A 21,987-nucleotide genomic window follows, 5' to 3' on the forward strand; every position below is an offset into this window, starting at 1 on the left:
TTCAGTTTGTGATTCAAAGTTAAGAAGCTATCATTGTAAAATCATTGCCATGACGGATGGTATAGATGTGTTAGCTGTCATTGAGCAGCAGTGCAGTGAAACAGCCAATCAGAGCAGAACTCTGCATTATTATTCATGACCCTTCCAAATAAGGCAAAAACAGCATTACATCCTAGGGACAATTTCTAGCGTTGTAAATGGACCTGTAAAACCGTATCTGGACAATTTTTGACCATAAATAAGCCACATACCCTCTATTTAGATTTCAGAGAACAATTTAAAATATTGTTTCAAATCATTCTAGGGCACCTTTAAAACATATTTAACACCACATAGACATAAACAACAATTAAAACCTTGATTTTCAGTTCACCATAGGGGGTCTTTAATACAAAGAGTACATATCTATTATGGACAATGTTGTGTCATAAATGACAGACAATTCAGTCAATAGTGGGGAAAGAGTTGGAAGGACGTATTTAGCCTTAATGTGTGACTACACAATGCGCTCCCTTCATAGAAGGCCTGTACAATTTGTTGGGAAGGTTCTGTGCTGTGAAGAGCAGATCATTTGTTAATCGAAACACTTTGTGGTTGTGGAGCATATCTGGATTAATGCCATGACCCCCTCCTTCTTTTTTTTGGCACTGTGATGTCACTTTCTCCTCCTTTTCTTTTATCTACGGCTTTGTAAAGTGAGTAACATGACATTATGTGACGCTTCTTTTTGCCTGATGACTGTGATTTCTAGGGCACTATTGAGGCAGTGCCATCACACCTGGGGCAAAGCAGCTGTGTTAATTTAACAGCTGGGCCCACCCCACTTTCATTAAAAGGGCGTTCTGTAACCCTTTAGGAGAGCGGGCGAGAGGGTTAATAGCTCCGGATGGCACAGAAGGGGGTCTTTTAAAATGTTCACGTGCAACTTGGCAGTGGAGTTTCCTCTCGTGTATCTCCGCTCCCAGTGGGGATTCACTTTGACTAATTGCTACCCAAAAGAGAAGTCGGACAAAAATGGAACAGCGGTCCTGATATAAATGGACTAACCTGAGCCGTTGATGCAGGGGCAGAGAGAAAGAGAGAGGTGCAGGGCGCTATTGATTCAGAATCAGAGTTGATGGCGTTTCTAGGGTGTTATTACGCTTACAGTAGCTAAAGCATTTACAGTATTGCTAAGCCTCGCTTTACCACAGAGTTTGTGTGTGTTGTGTGGCCTGTCACAATGCAACCGAGATTTACTGATGCCTCATCCCTGTTCGGTCCCAAAAACTGTGGCCATTTTTAGGCAGTAAGTTGCTGCAGTGAGTCACCGTGTGTGTTTGCATGTCTGTTTTCTTACACTGCTATGCAAAGGCTGCAGCATCACTCCGCATTGTAATGTCAGGCGACGCTTTTCACAAATGGAAATCAGTTTAGCGACATCATGAGACATCGCAGCGCTTAGTTAGAATATTTCGCATTTCATAATGTCATCTTGTAACAAAGTGCAACAGGACACACTTCAAGTTCCCTACACTTGAAGCCAAATACAGCGAAGTCACAGGAATTTGGAATATATTTGATGTTTGATATATGAGATTTCCCTCTGGGTGGAGCTACTTTCAAGTATATTAAAGTTGACTAATATAATACTATTATTATTAAAGGATTAGTTCACTTTCAAATGAAAATTAGCCCATGATTTACTCACCCTCAAGCCGTCCTAGGTGTATATGACTTTCTTTTTTCTGATAAACGCAATTTCCAAGCTTTATAATGGCCGTGAACGGTACTTATGAGTTTGAAGCTCAAAAAAATGCATCCATCCATAATAAAAGTACTCCAGACTGCTAATTAGAGTTATTAAACTAATCCTTTAATAATTATAATATAGACATATATATGTATACTACTACCCTGCAAAAGCTTGGGGTCAGTAATGTATATTTTTAAAGAAATTAATACTTGTATTCAGCAAGGATGCATCAAATACAGTAAAGACTTATAATGTTTCAAAAGATTTCTATTTTAAATAAACGCTGTTCTTTTCTGAAATAAATGTATTATGGTTTCCACAAAATTTGATCTGTTGCAGCCACAGAAAATCATAGGAAATGTGGTTGAACAGCTAAAAAAGTACAAACGTTCACTAAGCTTTATGGCTGTTCTTCATTTACACAAAAATATATCTAAATTGTACAGTAAATATTTACAATTGCAACATATAACGACTAATACCAATTTGGTTTTGCCATGATTCTTAGCTCAAGCTCAGACTTTCCAAGTTGTTGGTGTGTCAGACTAAATACAGCCTCCCACTGGTAATTCTGACTGTATTGTGGCATTCATGTGTACTCGGGTAGTAAATGTGATCATGCCAACATGACATCAAGGCAGCAGTAGTTTTGCAGCCTGTCTTTGTGGCAGCGTAGCTTATCGTTAAACTAAGATTTAATCATTTGTTCTGTTGATAGTGTCAAATCCGTCACTGCTGCTGATGCTTGTAGACTATTAACTAGCTTGTCATTTTAGCACTTGAGCTCTAACACTGTGCACCCTTCACTCTCTCCAGTCGTCTCTGCCTGAGTCTGAAAATAAACGTCACAGACATTACGGCTGGCTAACGCAGACTTTTTCCAGCGCTCACATGCCGAAATGAATTTGGCTGAGATGGAGAAGTCTTTGAGGTTTGAAATGTGAGAACTCAGACCATCTCTCCCCCACCTCGATGCTGTTCGACTTAACGCTCACAACCATCGCTGCTGCTTTGCTCTGAAAAAAGACGCTTCTGATGCTCGCAGCCGTGGAAAGATGTTTCATTCTCGCTGACTCCTGGTGTCTATAGCCTGTCAGTTTGCGTTTACACCTAAGCCTGCCTCCCGGTGAAAGATGCCACCATCTGTCAAGTGCAGATAAACTCGTTCTTCTCTTTTTCCAGTGTTGATTAGTCATTTTTCAGATCGTAATCCGCTCCATGAACTCAATGACCTTTACACTTCCTACAGGAATAAGCATTTGCTGTCCTCCTTATGTGGCGTTGTGTTTATCTTGGGACATTATGTTGAACAAACTGGTGTATGCTCCAGACTTCCTGTTGATGGTGTTGACCATACCATAGGTAATGACTTGGCTGGACATAAGCTGTTTTCCCAAATCATTTTAGCTAATCCTGGGTGACGTGCGATTTGCTACTATGCCAAACCTCTAAAATCTGTAATTTGACGTTTAGTGTGGTGTATCATGTTGTCTAAACACGGCTTGACATTTATGGGTGGGGTGTTACGTCCTGAGTGTATATTTTATGTACTAATTAAGAAGAACATCTGTAAAGGCCACAACACCTAACCAGGGATGTCCTAAAACCAAGATAGCACCCTTTTCTTCCATTTAACACATTTCTTTAATTCTGATGTGCGCTTAAGTCCTCTCAGATGGACTGTGCTCTGGTATAAACCTCTTGTGCTCTGTCATCAGTAGGTTTGTGAGCCAGCTTTAGTAGAAGGCTAACAGCAGCATGTTGAAGTGCTGATGCAGCTCTTTCCAGCAGAGTCTCCAGTGATTAGCTGAATATTGCCCTGACGGCCGACCGGCAAGTTCAGAGCAAGACTGTTGATTTGTTCCGTTCCACATTTTAGTCTCCCTTACCTTAGCACTCAAAAGTATTGGTCAAATAGGCTGATTTGTCTGTTAGACGCTGATGTCTGGTAGACGAGCTCTTTTTCTTCTCCTTCTGTGCTTGATTTAACAGACCTTTTACTTTACTACGCCTGTAACAGCATATAAGGTAATCTTAAACCAAAATGGCAATCTCTTTTTGCAAAGATCTGTAAAGAGGTAGGAGGCATTGTTAGCAAATAGGTCATAAACAAAGCATTGCAGAGATATTATCCGCTTGCGCTGTATTTTGCCTTGGTATGCGTTTAGCGTTTTGCAGATTTATTCAGAGATCTGAATGCTCTGCTTGGCAATGTTAACTGGACTTAATTAAAATGACCATCCTCTTACATTCCAATACTTTCAGGTGATTAGTTACAAGAGCTGCATAGATATGCAATTAATTATTCATTTCAAATAATACATTTGGATGATTCTGTCTCATATTCAACTAAACAGTGACTGCAAGGTTCACATGCAAGAAATACTACAACAGTAACTGGAAACAAACTGTATTTATGTGTGCGTGTGTGAGAGAATAACACTGATTATCTCTTCATCATGTCAGCTGTTAGTGGGTGGGTTATATTAGGGAGCAAGTTAAAAAATTTTCCTCAAAGTTGATGTGTTAAGCCCGTTTCACACATACTCCGTCAGCAATGTGTGTGCGGTCCGTGTTGCGGTGCATATGCAATGCAGGAGCCGCACACGCTGTTGTGCTTTCACATATGCCACGTTTGCGGTGCGTAACTTGTCCGTGGCTGTATACCCCAAACACAACATTTATTCATTATTTTTATTTTAAATGTAAAAGTTGTTAGGCTACTGAACATGGCTTGTCATCATTGCACTTCACTTGTATACACTCTTTCATAGATGTGACGTTTAAAAAATTAAAAAATTACTTTATATTTATATAGCCTTTAGATTTATATATTACATTGCTCACGCAACCCAAGTGGCAAAACTTTTAAACATATATGTTATAGTCAATGTTAAAATCACATAAATTACAATTAATACAAATTACAAAAAAATCTTGTCTTTAATTTCGTAATATTTTTTTTTTTGTACAAGAAATCCAGCAGGTCATAAATTACTTTGTTTTTCCTCCTCCAAGAAAGGATGAAGGACGAGTGCTATCCATTATTTGTCCTTATTTAGCTAAATGCCAGGTATGGTGTCGTTTTCCCTGCTTTACCCGAGGCAAAAAGAAGCCATCCATGTGATGACTTTGAGACAGAGTAGAATTATAAATTAAATTTAAATTATATGCATCTGTGGTGAAATTACTAGATTTTCACGTCAATACGTTTATTTTAATGCGAACAATGTCACTTTAATTCAGCGCATCCAGCACAGCAATAAATAGACTCGATGTGGAAACAATCGCCGCGCTGCTGTATACACACCGCTCCTGGAACGCACACTGACGGACCGCATCCACGTGCAGAGTGAAAGCTGTAATCCATTAACATGGGTACGGGAAAAAAATATGTACCGCATACACTGCAAATGGAGTATGTGTGAAACGGGCATTAGAAGCAGGAAAAATGGGCAGGCGTAAGGATTTGAGCGAGTTTAACAAGGGCCAAATTGTGATGGCGTGATGAATCCGTCTTTCGGATGAGACGTTAAACCGAGGTCCCGACTCTCTGTGGTCGTTAAAATCCCAGGATGTCCTTCGGTAAAGAGTAGGGGTGTAACTCTGGAAACCTGGCCAAATTTGCCCATTGGCCCCTGTCCATCATGGCCTCCTAATAATCCCCTTATCCTGATTGGCTTCATCACTCTGTCTCCTCTCCACCAATCAGCTGGTGTGTGGTGAGCGTTCTGGCGCAATATGGCTGCCGTCGCATCATCCAAGTGGGTGCTGCACATTGGTGGTGGTTGAGGAGATTCCCCCTTCTATGTAAAGCGCTTCGAGTGCCTAGAAAAGCGCTATATAAATGTAATGAATTATTATGTGTCATAGTATCTCCAAAACAGGGGCACCTGTGGGGTGTTCCCAGTCTGATTTATCAAAAGTGGTCAAAGGAAGAAACTGTGGTGAACCGGCGACAGGGTCATGGGCGGCCAATGCTCATTGATGCACGTGGGGAGCAAAGGCTTGCCCGTGTGGTCTGATCAAATAGACGAGCTACTGTAGCTACATGAAGTTTATGGTGTTAATGCTAATGTCTATTGGAATCCATGCCTTGACGGGTCAGGGCTGTTTTGGCAGCAAAAGGTGGACGGAAGGTGGTCATAATGTTATGTATAATATGAAATATTATAATTTTTTTACACTCATATTTTATTATTTTTTAATATTTGCGGAAGCCGTAGTCATAATATTGATTAGGTATTTGCACTATTTTATACACATTTATACATATATATTTTTATACATATATTATAAAATATTTTATACATTTTATAGCTTCAGAATACAGTTTGATTAATGTGATTGGTTGACCCACATCTTGAGACATCAATGAGACGTGACGTCAGGTTTGATGAATGTGTTAGTGGGCTTTTTTCTCTCTTCTATATCAATCTAGATATGCTTGTCCTTACAGCCCTTCTAATGGCTTTAAGTAGCTCAACGCCATGTTTGAGGGTCTTAGATGTGGAATCCACTCACCACAGAATCACTTTCAGTCTCTGTCACCCTCTTGACCTTTTCTGAGGACAACCTGAGGGTTAGCAAATGCAGGCTGCTCAGCCGTTAGCCCAAGAGCTGTTCTTCCTCCACTGTCGCTGTGTAATACAGTCAGGCAGAAGGAAGCTTTGCCGAAACATGTCTGGGAAGATTGTTCAGAGAAGAAGTCGTCTCTTCTCATTCTCATTCTCTTATGATATTACTCCGCTTTTGACTGTAGGTGACAGGTGCCCAAACGATAAGTGGATTCCCTGTTTTGAAGTCTTTGAGAACACTTCCTTCTGCTTCTGTTTTCTCTGTATTCGTCAAGTGGCGGAAATTCAAAAACTAAAAGAAAGAAAATATTTTAGAGAAAAAAGGCCCATCTACGTTTTTTTTCTTCTTCTTGTAAATTAGTCATTTAAAGCCATGGCCTTGATGTTTTTGTTTTTGTCAAAAGCTTGTCAGTTAGTTTCTTAGTTTGCCCTTAACTTGCATGTTCCCTGAGCAGGTATTTTCTATTCATTGTGCAAGCATGCCACTCAGCTTTCATGGACAGAGAATTGTGGGATTGCAGCAGAGTGAAGCAGATGGTGAGACTGTCAAAAGGTTAAAATATGATTTAGCTTTTGCAATTGAGAGGCAAAATACACCTGGCAGTACCCAATCGTTGAGGTTAATTCTTACATCAGAGATTCATGTTTCTGATAAACCCATAATTATTTTCATATTATGATATTGTATTTGATAGATGGCCAATACAAAAAAGCTCTATATCTCTAACACTATTTGGTCTAAATTAAAAATAAACATTTAAAAGCTAGAATCTATCCAGGCATCATAACATTATAATGTACAGTATCAAAAAATATATCTGGGTATGTATGTATGCATGTATGTATGTGTGTGTGTGTATGTATGTGTGTGTATATATATATATATATATATATATATATATATATATATATATATATATATATAAATAATATCGTGTCTACCTAACATTTTTTATCTCCTCAGTTTAAGTGTGTATCTGGCCATTCTAAACACAATAAACTTGGGCGTAAACATGGTTTTTGTCACACATACAAAAGCTGTCAAACCACATGGATAAACATATTTACATGGCTTCCATACTTATATACACAATTTTTTACATGCCTCTTGTTTACCTAGCCTAAAAGGACACTTCTATTGTTTTTCACTAAAGCTAAGTATAATATTGTACTTTTTTGGTGTGAATAAAGATATTCATTTATTCTTCTTATAGAATGTATTTTGTCCTTTTAAAGTCATCCCCATTTTGTTTTCAAAAGTTTAGCTAGGTCATGAGCATGCTGAAGCTCCAGACCTTAGTCATCCTTTAGAGGAAGATCCGAAGCGTCTGCTCTGTTTTTTGTTTTTTTGGGTTTCTTCATCACTGCGAAAATCCTCTTACACAGCGTCATGGGACCTTGCTTCGTTAATTACTAGAGAGGAAGCATTGCAGGAGAGAGATCAGTTCGCAGTTGCAATGCCTCAGTGTGCCTGTTAATTTTTCAACAAGGCGTAGAGGAGACGTGTTAGAGAGCGGGTAGTGTTAGTAAACTCTCAAATCGTGTGGAGATTCCCATCAGAATAGATTTAGGATTCATCCACTTCCTTCTGAAAACAAATTATATTTGATTTGGGAGGGTCAGAGGTCAGGATGAGTTTGGGTCATGTCGCCTGTTTGGTCACACAGACAGATCAGTTCAAGCGCCGTCTTCCTCCGAGTCAGCTTGCACAATGCTGTGCGGCTCGGAGATATTTTGAGCTGAACCTGTCATCACTTGACTTTATAGCTCAGAAGAGGCGTGGTGTGTCAAAGGGGGATGGTGTGAGAAATCAAGTACTATTTCCTGTCATAATCCACCCTGTCATGTGCACACTCTTGCTTAAATATGACCATCGAAAGAGTCTCATCTACACACCCTGAACTCCCACAATCGTTTTTAAACCACCAACCACAGGCTTCAGTAGCCTGCAGTGTTTTTTTGATGCACTGTGATACAGCATCACTGAAGTTCTTGTGAATTACAATTATGACTCAAGCTGTAATTCCCAATAACAAATTCCTTGCATTAGGTAAAGATTGTTTGAATAAAGCCAGATTATTAAGTTATCAGCATGTTTTTCTGCTCATGCACTATTCTGTGCTCGTAACCTTTACTTGAGGCATTATATTAGTGATAATTTCTGTTTATTCTAAGCATGCTCTGCAGTTTTGTCGTCTGCTGCTTTAAATGTTTGAGCTCTTTAAAGTCAGGTCGATTCTGATTGGCTGTCAGTATTTTTATCTTTCATCAGCTAGAAAAGGTCATTCTGTAAGTTATTTCAAGGATATCCTTCCTCGGTTTCGTTATATTGTAGAATGTTTATTGAAACTATACACTTAAAGCTACACTGTGTAACTTTTTTAGTTTATTCTTAGCTAAAAACACTTAGTTCTTTCAAAAATATATGTGCTTATTGATGTATATTTGCTTCTTTCAAAAATATATGTGCTCATTGATGTATATTTTCTTTCAAGTAATAAAGTATTCTCGTAATATGCCATTGGAAATACATACAGGTGAGGGGTTCGAATGCCGGTCGCCATGTTGCCCCTCCATCTTGAAAGTACATTAGCCAAAGAGGGATTTACCCGTACATTCAAGCTTCGCCTTCCGCGTTTTAACACTCGATGGCACTCATGGATGAGGTCGAACTGGAAGCCATGTTAATCTTGGACTAAATCAGCCACCATAGGAGTTAAAACAAAATTCGGAATTATGAGGAACAGAAACTATTATTCACTGGATGGTCATAAAGCTTTTCACCGCTAGATGGGGGAAAATATCACACAGTGTAGCTTTACAAAAGCCTTTTTTAAAGATTTATGCAATTTAATTAATAGCAAAATTCCATCAAATTGAACTGAATAATTGATTAAGGATTGTTCAATTTATTCAGTTAATTTAATTGAGCACAATGTCTGTACATTGATGATTTATGACTCAGTAAAACAGCCAAGAGTCTCACAGAAAAAGGTCAACTCGGTTGCTCATTTTCCAATTGTTCAGATCTGTTTTGGCTTAAAAAATGTTACAATAAAATCGTAATGGCCACCATTGCTGTCCTCTTACACACCAAATGTTCTTTGCTAACCGCTATTACACCTATTAAATGACCAGAAAATAATGACAGATTACCACCACCTACTGGACTGGAGTGTAGAACGTTGGCTTGAAATGATAAAAGGGACTAAAAATTATGTAGACTTGCACTAAAGGAGCTTTTTCCTTCAAATTTCTTGTTTCATATTGAAGAATATCTGCTCCAAGAAAGCTATCTTGGATCTAAAAAATATATTGTGAGTTTATAATTTATTATTTTACTTATGCAAGACATACACATTCAATCCCTCACACTTTACCAATCCAGAATGGCCCTGAAAGCTGCAATAAAGATGATTTCACAGCGATGTCTTCTTCCCACAAACCCAGATTCCCCTGCTTCTGTGATGTAAGCCTGTAAATCCCTGGTGCCTGAGGGCTTCATTGACAACCAAAAGCATATGTGGAATGCATATGTGAAGATCTAATCAGACCTTTCCCTTACGAAATGGACTGATTCACTCTGTTGTCAAGATTTATATAGATGCAGTCAGTTTGACCCAAACAACCGCAGTTGTTCTCACCACTTCTGGGCTTTGTTTCTTATTTCAGCTACCAACTTGTGTAGTCACAAATAAACAGTTAGTAGTGTACACTGTATAAACCACATGTGAAGAAGAACTAGGTCTTCAGAGGTTACGTTTCCATTTATATTTGCGTTTGTATATCTCTAGACTGACACATACAACGATACATCAGTTTAAAAGATGTTTTCCATTTAAAACACAGTATTCCCATATTGATAGCGCGTCTTATTCTATCAGCCTCACATTTCCCACTCAGTTTTCCACACAATTCTTCTCTCCCTCCTGCTCCATCTCCCGTTCCCTCTGTACTTTGCCAATGTAAATGGAAAGCAGAGCACTAGATGACAGCGGAGGATTTGTTCTTCAGCACGGAGCTGCTGGCACTGATCTGTTGCTGAGAGGGGAGTGCAGGGGAATGGGGCAGCTCTCTGTCTCAGATACTCTTGTGTCTATTGCATTAGATGTAAGTGGTAATCTCTTTTATCTGAGCGTGGTCTCACAGTCAGTCTGGCTCCAGATTCAGCAGTCATTGCCCACTAAAACCCAGCGTGCTGGATCTGATATAGGCCTCCTGTTTTCCCCATTCCACTCTTAGTCTGCTCTGTGGTCTCATGATTGGGTGGAATGAGGGGAATTGTTTTGTTATTTTACCTATATTTATGGCTGAAGTATGTGAACTGTGGACGACTGATGATACGTGAGGATCAATTCTCTTGATACAGCATCGGAATCGCAAGCATTTACACTTATTTTCACACGTACACCTGTGTGTCTTAATCATGTTACTGACAGGACCGAAAAAAGGTAGCCAGAAAAACACTTGTCCAATGGGTCCAATGGATATTTTCCCCCGCCACACAGGGCCTCTCCCACAGACATATTCAGCCAGACATATATGACCGTTGCCATGTGTTTCACATTGTTTTTGAGCTCCTCACCTTTTATAAATGTCTCCCATGACCAATTTTTGGGTGTTTGAGTAAACGCCCCCCCTAAGAAACGAATCCAGCTGGGGTCAGGTGAACACAAAAACAAGCTCGTTTTGTAAGTTGTTGGTTTCTGAAATGTGTCAGACTCAAACTCAGTTGATAATATAATTGAAGAATGTGTTGCATTCTCAAGGTTGCTATAGCGAAACTGCAAAACAAGGACTGAAATTCTCTAAACAACCAGCCATTGGTTTGCCATGGCATGAATAACTCAAAACGATGCCATTGGTTGTTTCAATGTTGCTATGTCTGGCTGGTCTTCGCTTCCATAGTCTTTACACTTTTGGGGTGGAATCAACCAACGAATGATTGGTCGCCACTTAATTAGGTTTGTTACCACCACATCAATACGAGCTCACGTTAAGTTGGTGCGTTGACCATGTGTTCAGTACTGCTTTTGCATACATAAAGTGTTTTTCAGATCCACGCCACCACACATTCGTATACTATATCTGTATGTAATTGTATTACTCTAAGCGTTGCATGAGATTGCTGAGGAATGAGAGAGACACAGAAAGACCCAAGAGACAGGGTGTGGAGCGGTTCACATCTGTCTATGTGTGTGTGTGCACGATGTGTGTCATTTATCTGAGATCTGTGTCAACCCCAGCACACCGCTCTTGTTCCACTCTCTTCCTGAGAAGAAGGAAATGGCATGAGTGCACACATTTGCGACCTCAAACCAAACACCTTCGTGGCCAGTGCAGCTTTGCGTGTCAGATGATCGATAGTCTTTTTGAGGTGTTACAAATGCAAAAGCTGAAGTTGCATAATAATTGTGATGTCAAAGGAAACTACATAATAGTCTTAATTAATGAGTGGGCAGGAGTCTTGAGGGTGCAGTTCAGATTAGATACTCAGCTTTATAGCAATTTCACGCTGGAGGACTTCTGATAGCTATGAACTTGAGAGCCAACCACAGGTCTAAATCTACTTTGTTACTTGATTGACTACGCCTCTCAGCTTCGGGTTATCCATTGAAGTCCTTTTTATGAACTTTTTTTGTTAAAAAGTTTAAAAGAAAGTCAACTGAATAAGCTTTGAGTAACTTAAGACTGACAAAATGGATAGTTACCATCTTTTTTGTCTTGTTTCTTCCTCAGGTAGTTAACGGACACACTGCACAATGCGTGAATACAAGTTAGTAGTCCTTGGATCAGGAGGTGTTGGCAAGTCTGCGCTGGTAAGTGGATTTATCCTTCCCTGCTTCATTCCTGTTATCTCTCTTTTCATGCTCTTTCCTTCTGTACGTAAAACAACACTTTTCAAGTCGATTTATCTTTTGTAACTATCTTACAACCTGGTCCTAAACTAGACCTTAAAATGTATTAGGGGTGCATGCTAAGGTTCTTCCATTATGACTTTTTGTGACGCCAACTCAACAAAGATCTCCAATTCAAGCAATTCGGTCTAGGGATGTTATACCGGTATCGACAATAGCCATTCTACGGATTTTACACCGTAGAAACCTTTGTATTGTACCTAGAACTAATGGCGGATGTAGCAACTTTTTGGTGTGCTCGCACCACAGGAACTAGGACTGATTTTAGTTCTAGGAACGCCTTTTGGGGGAACAAAATTAGCTTCTACTTCAGTGTAGGGTCTAACCCAGTATAATATGAACTACCAGTGACTTAAGTGTACGCTGATTGGCTGAATGCACGCAAAACACCAGCATCCGCCATTTAAAAAAGCTGTATATACACACAGATTATAGCCTCTATATTTACTCCACAAACTAACGCTACGAACATTAAAAACAGTGATAGATGGACCTCTAAACCTTTACACTAAGGAAAATATCCAAAGCATTTTTGAGGAGACGGAGAGAAACATGATTGTGTATTTATGCCCAGCTAGCGACACTGGACATCAACAACACAGTAAACACTAATGATTTTTCATATACTGTCTACTTTATTTGTACAGATCAATCTAATATATCGTATTAGACAGGACTGATAGACAGATCACAATTGAATGAAGATGGAGAAAGGGAGCACTTTGTGCTCAGGATGTGGCGTTCTCAGTGTCGTCAAAATGTCCACTGCACAGCCAAATTAAAAGTCGCAACAACAAGCACAGCTTGCATCACTTCAGAGTTCCTTGCTGGCAGTGCGGATGCAACCAGGAAAATGGCCCTAGGGCGGTGGTCTCAAACTCAGGTCAAAGAGGGCCACAGCCCTGCATAGTTTAGCTCCAACCAGCTCCATCTCACACCTGCCTGCTAGTCTCTAGCAATTCTTGATTAGCTGGATCAAGTGTGTTTGATTAGGGTTGGAGCTAAACTCTGCAGATCTGTGGCCCTCCAGGAATTGAGTTTGAGACCAATGCCCTAGGGGAACATTTGGTACTCAGGAAATCACCCTGGTGTCTAGTTCTTATTCCTAGAACTACCCGGTGCGAAAGGGGCTCTTAAACCACATATTAATACAGTGCAAGTATCTTGTTGATACTCCAACATAGTAGTAGGTGGTACTGCAACTTAACGCTGTTTGGCACTTGTCATAAAATGGAAAGAAGACGATGACGCAATGTGTAGCTACTACTGCCTCATGTAATAATGTCATGGAAGATAGCAGGTAAATGTGAGACACTCACTAAAAAAAAGTTTGCTTGCTAGTGTAAGTTCGTATATATACACACACACACACACACACACACACACACACACACACACACACACACACACACACACACACACACACACACACACACACACACACACACACACAGACACACAGACACACACACACACACACACACACACACACACACACACACACACACACACACACACACACACAGAGGGAGTTGTATATAGTATGTCTTACAGTATATCATTGTATTTGTCATTGGTTGAGACGTTCAAAGAATAGTTCACCCAAAAATGACAGTTCTGTGATCATTAATTTATCCCCATGTCATTTCAAACCTGTTTGATTTTATTTGTTCTGTGGAACATAAAATATAATTTAAGGGTTATTTTTCCTTCTATTTTTGAAAGATCCCAGTTACTTTCAAAAACTTGACCCCAGTTACTTTCAAAGATTTTTTTTCAAAATATCTCCCTTTGGATTCTACAGAAATCAATCTGTACAAATCATATAGGTTTGGAACTACTTTTTAATCCATATGAATTGTTCTTGCCTGTGGTTTCCATTTTATGAACCTCCCTTACCACATATAACAAATTGCATTTTATATATGGGGGAAAAAAACATACTTTATCTAAGAGGAATTAGTTTCCCCATCTGAAAGAGCTGCTATTCCGTTCTGTCCAGCGTCCCTGGAGAACATCTGTCTCCAATCAGGTCGGTAAAGGTTGTGAGAACTAAACCGGCCTCTGGTTGGTTGCAATGCCCTTTCTGAGCCACTAAAACATTGCAAAGCTGAGTCACGGAAACGGATAAATGACTGTGCCTCAGTGCTTTGGCATTTTCTATTCAGTCAGCATAATATATGTCAGAACAGCATTGTGAAACCACAAATAGTTCGGCAGCTCTTCTTCAGAAATTCAGTTGGTCAGAACGACAAAACCTTGTGGAAAAATGTCTGCTGCATGCTAGCTGAGAATATTAACTTTTAATTTCCACATTTGATCTGCCGCTTAAAAACAGAGGCTGTTTCCTTATGAATTATCTCTTATCATTGAGGTCACCGTTTGCTTCCTTAGCTCGCTAACATGCTAGTACTCTGCATGTAATACTGAACGTCCCGCTGACACCACTTTGACCTAGTTTGTTCCATCCCAGTAAACTCAAATGGCTCACCCATTGGAGAGCAGCCACAATGGCCCGACCCACTCACCTCAGGGCCCAACAAAGAGCCCATTGCCTGTATGTGTGCCACAGGGTGTGAGAACCATCCACCTCCATCCTCTTCCCTTTCGGCGCAGACCTCTTTCAGCGTAAAGCACATGGACTTTTATTGTCCATTAACTCTAATTGGAGCACTATGGATGGGTCTGGATGAAATGGCCACACAGAGTTAATCGTGTTGTAAATGCATTCGCATTAAGCTCCTGTCCTGCTCCATGCAGACAGCGGCAAAGAAACAGGTCTGTAAAATCAGATCATTACTATGTGGGGTCAGCCTGGTGTCCTGTAATGGAGCTGTATAGACTACAACAATGGCTGCCCACTTTATAAGTGGCCCCGCAAATCTGCCAGAGAAACAAATACAGGTCTTACCGAAATGAATGAACTAATTGTTCTGTAAAGGTTGGTACATTACATATTCAAATCACTTTAAAGTATTTAAAGTATGGGAGATCGTTTTAACGTCTCTAATTTAGTTTTTTTTTTTCGCTGCATGTCTCAAATTTGACATTTACATATTTGTCTATTTCAAATTAAAGCACTTTATAAATCCACAGCTGATCCCTGAACTGTACACATTAATGTCAAGTACAAAGAGTGCTATTGTTTGTTTCAAAGAATTCTTACTATTCATGTTTCATATACACTACCATTTAAAGGGGTCATGAACTGCATTTTTTTGTTTTATAATGTACCCCTTTGTATGCACCCCTTATACATTTGTTTTATTTTTTTTTATAATTTCCTGGGGTGCACTTATAATGTTAGTATGACTTTTTTTTTCATTAAAAAATATAATAAATAAGAAATAAAAGGCATTTTTCTAGCCTTATTTTAGCCCTCTGATTTGATCACTCTGTTCGCTGTGAGACTTCAGTATAAACGCCCACTGCTGTGATTGGCTAACATCTTTGCATTTGAACTGAGCATTACATGTGGAACTCTTTCGAAAACCTTTAGCGCGTTTTTTACTTTTACAGCTCCCAAGGTTAACTAGTCGTGAAGTTTTGATTATAGCATTATATTTAGATTGTGTCAAGAAAGGTTGCAGCCGATCACAGATGTGTTGAAAGCAGCGATCTCGTTATTCTAACTCAATTTCTGCACACGAACGAAATGCTTTCATCATAACTAAAAGTGCAAACACAATGTAAGTAAGAGATTTGTTTATTATAAGGGGAGTTTTGGTGAGAGTCCAGAACTCGTTTACTGATAAACTCACATTGTTTGATTGACGATCGCTTTTCATATATAATTTAGTCACAGTTTAAATAAGATTATTTTCATCCTACTAAGAGAAACAATGTGAAGTTGACTGTTTATTCACTGGTTTGATTTACTGATATGTAGATAAAGAACATCTGACTGTACATGAATCATTACATATCAGAAATCACCGGCCACAAGTCAGACATTAGAATTAACACAGTTCATTCAAAGCCTGCGCCAAAATTTTAAAACCAAAGAATCCACGAATTTAAAAAAAGTACCGAATACAAATAAATAATGCTCAACTGAGACATTCACATCATTGAAAATGAATAACCACATTCCTAGCATTAGGATCCTTTGGAAGGTAGTGTGATTTTTTGTCCAGTGATCCTGTATCACGCTTCTCTCCTCGTCATCTCACTAACACGCCAGTGGGCGGGACCAAAGTTGCGATGATGAAGCAGACATTCATTTTCTCCTGCAGAGGGGCTTTTTCACCTCATAGGTACATTCCACAGTCATTCGATGTAGTTCGCTGGGCTTGGTTACAATAAAAGTTTTCAGTTGAAGTGAAACTTGCAGGGTATTCTTATAGTTTGATGACCACTTATATGTCAAAATATTAAGGAACATTAGATTTCTCAGTTCACGACCACTTTAAATGTTTAGGATCAGAAGAAGAAATGAATACTTCTATTCAGCAAGGATGAATTCAAATGAATAGAACAGTAAAGTAGCATTTGAAATGTATTTCAAATAAATGCTCTTCTATTGAATGTTTTATTCATTAATGGAAAAAAAAATGTATCATGGTTTCAAAAAAAATGTTTATCCGCATATTAGAACGATTTCTGAAGGATCATGTGACACTGAATACTGGCCCTCTTTTACATACACAAAAATTACATTTTTAAATATATTAAAATAGAAAACAATTACTATAAAACTCAATGTTATTTATTTTCAAAGCAATGTGTTTGGTGACGGTTGTGCTCTGTCTGAATAGTGAAACTCTAAAACTGGAAAGTGTTTTTTTAAATGTGTGTTTTCTTAAACCACACACTGTGGTCAGGAGTTTGTGGCTATATGGTAAATAATATTGTTGACATGTATGACCTAATGGCATGGATTCATCTTTGGTCACCATGAGTGATTTCTTTGGTTTTGTTCAGAAGTTACTCATGTGTTTGTGTGTTCATGCTAATACTGCACCCTTGACTACAGCAACTAAAACAGAAAAGCGAGTAGGGCTGTTCTCAAACATTGACTTGGTCTCTCTGTTTTGAGGAACTGTCGCATCACTAGGCAACGCCCTGTTCGTCAATCCGTCGGATGAGTTGAGGTAGTCCAGGGGAGTGCAGAGAGTCGGACAGAAGCAACAGGGTCAGCTTGTGCTGTAATGATGGATTGCCATAGCTAACACAGAGAGCCCATCTGCCTGCAGGCAGGAGCGGATCCACTCAGATGGGCATTGTGCCGACTTCTGTGTGCCTAAGTGAGACTGCACATGCTAATGTGTTGTTGCTCATCGATAGCCTAAAAACAAAAGGCACCTTCCGCCAGGGAATAAAGGGAATAAAAACATCATCAAAGTAATCCATATGTGACATCAGAGAATACTTTTTGTGCACAAAAACAAAAACGATGACTTTATTCAGCAATTTCTTCTCTTCTGTGTCAGTCTCTTGATGTTGTTACACATCGTAAACACAGTGCACCGCTTTCGGGTTTACATCAGAATGCCAGCTCTGTATTGGCCGACACATGAGAAGAAATTGTTGACTAAAGTCGTTATTTTGAACACACAAAGTACTCATTGCTTCATAAAATTAAAGGGTTAGTTAAACCAAAAATAAACTGTAAAAAAATATCATTAATGACTCACTGTAATGTTGTTCCACACCCGTAAGACCTCTGTTCATCATCGGAACACAGTTTAAGATATTTTATATTTAGTCTGATAGCGTATGCAAGTGTATGCACACTATACTGTCCATGTCCAGAAAGGGAATAAAAACATCATCAAAGTAGTCCATATGTGACATCAGTTAGTTCATTAGAATCTCTTGAAGCATCGGAAATATTTTGGTCCAAAAAAAACAAAAACTACGACTTCATTCAGCATTGTCTTCTCTTCCGCGTTTGTTTTCGATCTTCAAATAAAGTTTGGCAGGGTCGCCGCTAGCTTAGCTTAGCATAATGAATGGAATCCTATCCTTTTACTCGGGACATGCTAGCTGACAACATAGGACTCCATTCATTATGCTAAGCTAAGCTAGCGGCGACCCTGCCTATTATATATATATAATAAATGCTGTTCTTAGGAACCTCATATTAACAGTTTCCCCAAAAATATTAATGTATATTAATATTATCAAACATTTATTTTTGTTGAGCGATTTCTTTAAGGATCTTGATCAGCAAATAAAAGTTATGTTCTTTGTGAGATGATAAATTGCCCTGTGCTTTTTTAATACCCAAATGAAAAATGTAATGCAATTACAAACCCTTCCTGTTTCTTAATTGTAACATAACAGCTTTTTTATTACATGCATGACCTTTACTAATCCTTTGATACCCCTTTCTCCACAATATTTGTTGCCTTTTCACTTGAAGTGGCTGCTGAGATATCAGCATGCTGAGCGTGCCTGTGTGCATTTGATCTAATTGCTCAGAGCAGAGCAATGCGTATACACACACACACACACACACACACACACACACACACACACACACACACACACACACACACACACACACACACACACACTCCTCTCTTTAACACATCCTCACTGCTTTTTGTTGGAACCTTGTAATCAGTGGCCTCCATTGAATTTACATGCCTTGGTTCCACATCTCTCACCATATATGGATATTTTGTAGCCCACTGTGTGTGTGTGTGTGTGTGTGTGTGTGTGTGTGTGTGTGTGTGTGTGTGTGTGTGTGTGTGTGTGTGTGTGTGTGTGTGTGTGTGTGTGTGTGTGTGTGTGTGTGTGTGTGTGTGTGTGTGTGTGTGTGTGTGTGTGTGTGTGTGTGTGTGTGTGTGAGTGTGTGTGAGTGTGTGTGAGTGTGTGTGAGTGTGTGTGAGTGTAGAGCAGGCCGTAGTTCAGAGCTACTGTAAGAAACCGAGCCTCTGTGTGTGCAATATCCGAAATCCTTGTACTTGTGGGGACATTTTTAGGTCCCCATGAGGAAAACATTTTATAAATCACACAGAAGGAGTTTTTTTGAGAAAGTAAAAATGCTGAATGTTTCCTGTGATGGGTAGGTTTAGGGGCAGTGTAGGGGGATAGGATGTACAGTTTGTACAGTATGAAATCCATTACGCCTATGGAAAGTCCCCATAAAACATGGAAACACCACATGTGTGTGTGTATGCGTGTACACGCATTAGAGAGGCACTAGTGTAAACCAGCCAGAGAGAATGAGGAACAGAGCTGCAGGATAAAAGACTTAAGAGCATATGTGCCAGCCAGCTGACTCTCATGCACATGGTCTGGTCTGTCTGTCTGGAGCACATCAGTTAAACTCTGCTGCATCAGCACACATTACCTTTCCGGGGCCACTGGCAAACCTCGGGCATCCTTACCGCTGACTTAATGCCCTAATCCTGCCTTACGAAAAAAAGGCACACATGCACAATGTCCTCCCCCCAGGCGCTCTGCGGCCCAGCAACAGCCTTGAGGTGCATGGCGCTGATGGAGTGTGACGAAGACAGGGAAGGACCGCCAACAGCAAGAGTTGGTTCACCAGATAGGTGGCTGTTATAACTGCCAAAATGCTCAGATTCAATTCTCTGTTTACAAAAAATATTCTTTGCCGGATTAAAGCCAATCAGTAAACTAGCCACACTCTTGAGTAAAGATGTTTGTATGTTTGCGATGTAGACATCTCACCTTGCCATTCACCGCTGAGACATGCGGACACTATATTTGGCATAAAGGAATCATTTACTTTTTACACTACTTTATTTTTCTACTTAAAATGTGAAAATACTTCTTTTTTTATGTATAAACTTTTTATATACATTTTTGTATACTTTTTTTTATTAGTTTATGTATACAAATAAAAAAATGTTTGGAGTGTCAACACATTGACATTTTACAAACCACGTCTTGTTAAAACAATAGAGTTACTTGACCTTGACACTCAGGCATGAGGGCTCTCTGAATGATATCATTTCCTGTTTAGTTTTTTTTTTTTTCTGCATGCGCCTGCATGCTGGCTGCACCACATGACCTTGATTTGGCAGGCAAATGTTCTTCAAATATTGATAAGCAGCAAAGCAGATTTTTTTCTAAGAAATAGTAGTTTTTCTTTTTTTAAATGTTTTCAAAAGACATTTTTTAAATATATTTTGAAGCCTTTTCTTCTTTATTATAAGGACAGTTGTCACTGTAACATTTTTTGACTTAATGCAAGTGACTTATGTAAGTGGTGTATTATATGTATATTTATTTATAAAGATATTGACTTACTTATTGTTATTTATTTATTTTACATATCTATATATAAATAGATAAATACGTAAAATAAACTATTTAAATTATAATAAATAAATACATTATATATATTAATCGCAATTGATATATTGATTAATCCTTTGACAGCACTAACATTAATATATATATATATATATATATATATATATATATATATATATATATATATGTATGTATGTATGTATGTATGTATGTATGTATGTATGTGTATATATATATATATATATATATATATATATATATATATATATATGGATATGTATGTATGTGTGTGTGTATATATATATATATATATGGATATGTATGTATGTGTGTGTGTATGTACTGTCAAGCGATTAATTGCAAAAATAAAAATAAAAGTTTGTGTACATAATATATGTGTGCATACTGTGTTTTTTATATATTTATATGCTAAATAAATGATATCTTAAATATATACGGTATGTTTGTGTATCAAAGCAATGTACACAAACTCTTATTTTGGATGAGATTAATCGCAACTAATCGATTTGACTGCACTTATATAAATAATATAGATAAACATTTTGGGGAAACTAACCTTTTGAGGTCCATTTAAATCATGCTATTGACTAGTTTCATCTCGACAGATTTTCCAAAAGACAACATTAGCTGACCATATTTGACAGCGCACACACACTAATCGAAATGCATCATTATTTCTTCACTCTTCAAGGATCTTGTTTGTTTATCTTGAGTGCACATTGAGGCATTAGGTAAACAAACGGTCTCTTGCTCACCAGGACAAAGCCTCCTGTATGTGGCGACTGCTTATACAATGAGATCACTCGTACCTCGTGACCGACATCACCTGCCTTTGCTCATTTTTCTCTCTCCCTATCAGTCTCTTCCTCTCCCTCCCACAGTTGATCTGCATCTTTAATGCTTTTCTGTTGTATATGCCTGTGTGTGTTGGATCCCTGTCCAAACAGAGCCCTTATTAATGAATCAATCCTGGGTGAAGTGCGCATCAAAAAGAATGATCAAAGGTCACCCCTGAAGCCCCCGCAGCTGTGGGCAGCATCACATGATTTTCATATTCTCCGCCACCCCTGCACTTCCTATGTAGTCATGGCAAGCTGATCGCTCTTAATTCGGTCCTTTGTTTCAACACAATTAATCTTCCACCAGTTTACCTCCTACCTCTGGTTGTCATCTATAAATCTTTCTATATTTAAATTAGTAGTTAATTGCTAGGTAACCAGTCTCCTGGCAACGTTGGAATGCTTTCTGATCCTTGACCAGTGAGTGCAGGTTGCACTCGTAGGGCCAGTTGCATAAAGAGCCATTATGTTAAGACTGTCTTAAAAACGAACATAACCAACAAGCAGTTAGTTAAGAGTAATCAGTCTTACTTTTTGGTATCAAATTAATCTGTGTTTATGTAACTGACTTAATAAAGTTATGAACGGTCTTAAAAAAAAAAAAAAAAAAAAAGCCTAACTTGTAAGACTAGTCTTAGCAGTTTATACGGCTGGCCCCTGGG

The 21,987-nt window shown here is 38.8% G+C and overlaps 1 protein-coding gene across 1 annotated transcript in view; it reads left to right on the top strand.

Annotated features, from left to right (window-relative positions):
• The window catches only part of rap1b (RAP1B, member of RAS oncogene family), a 68,800-nt gene that overhangs the window by 29,975 nt on the left and 16,838 nt on the right, over positions 1 to 21,987 (top strand). The window contains exon 2 of the mRNA XM_067427077.1: positions 12,052 to 12,131. Coding sequence (XP_067283178.1) covers positions 12,075 to 12,131 — 57 coding nt within the window. The 5' untranslated portion in view covers positions 12,052 to 12,074. The remainder of the gene's footprint in view (positions 1 to 12,051; positions 12,132 to 21,987) is intronic.

The sequence above is a fragment of the Pseudorasbora parva genome, chromosome 20 (assembly GCF_024679245.1).
Source record: "Pseudorasbora parva isolate DD20220531a chromosome 20, ASM2467924v1, whole genome shotgun sequence".
Taxonomy (NCBI): Eukaryota; Metazoa; Chordata; class Actinopteri; order Cypriniformes; family Gobionidae; genus Pseudorasbora; species Pseudorasbora parva.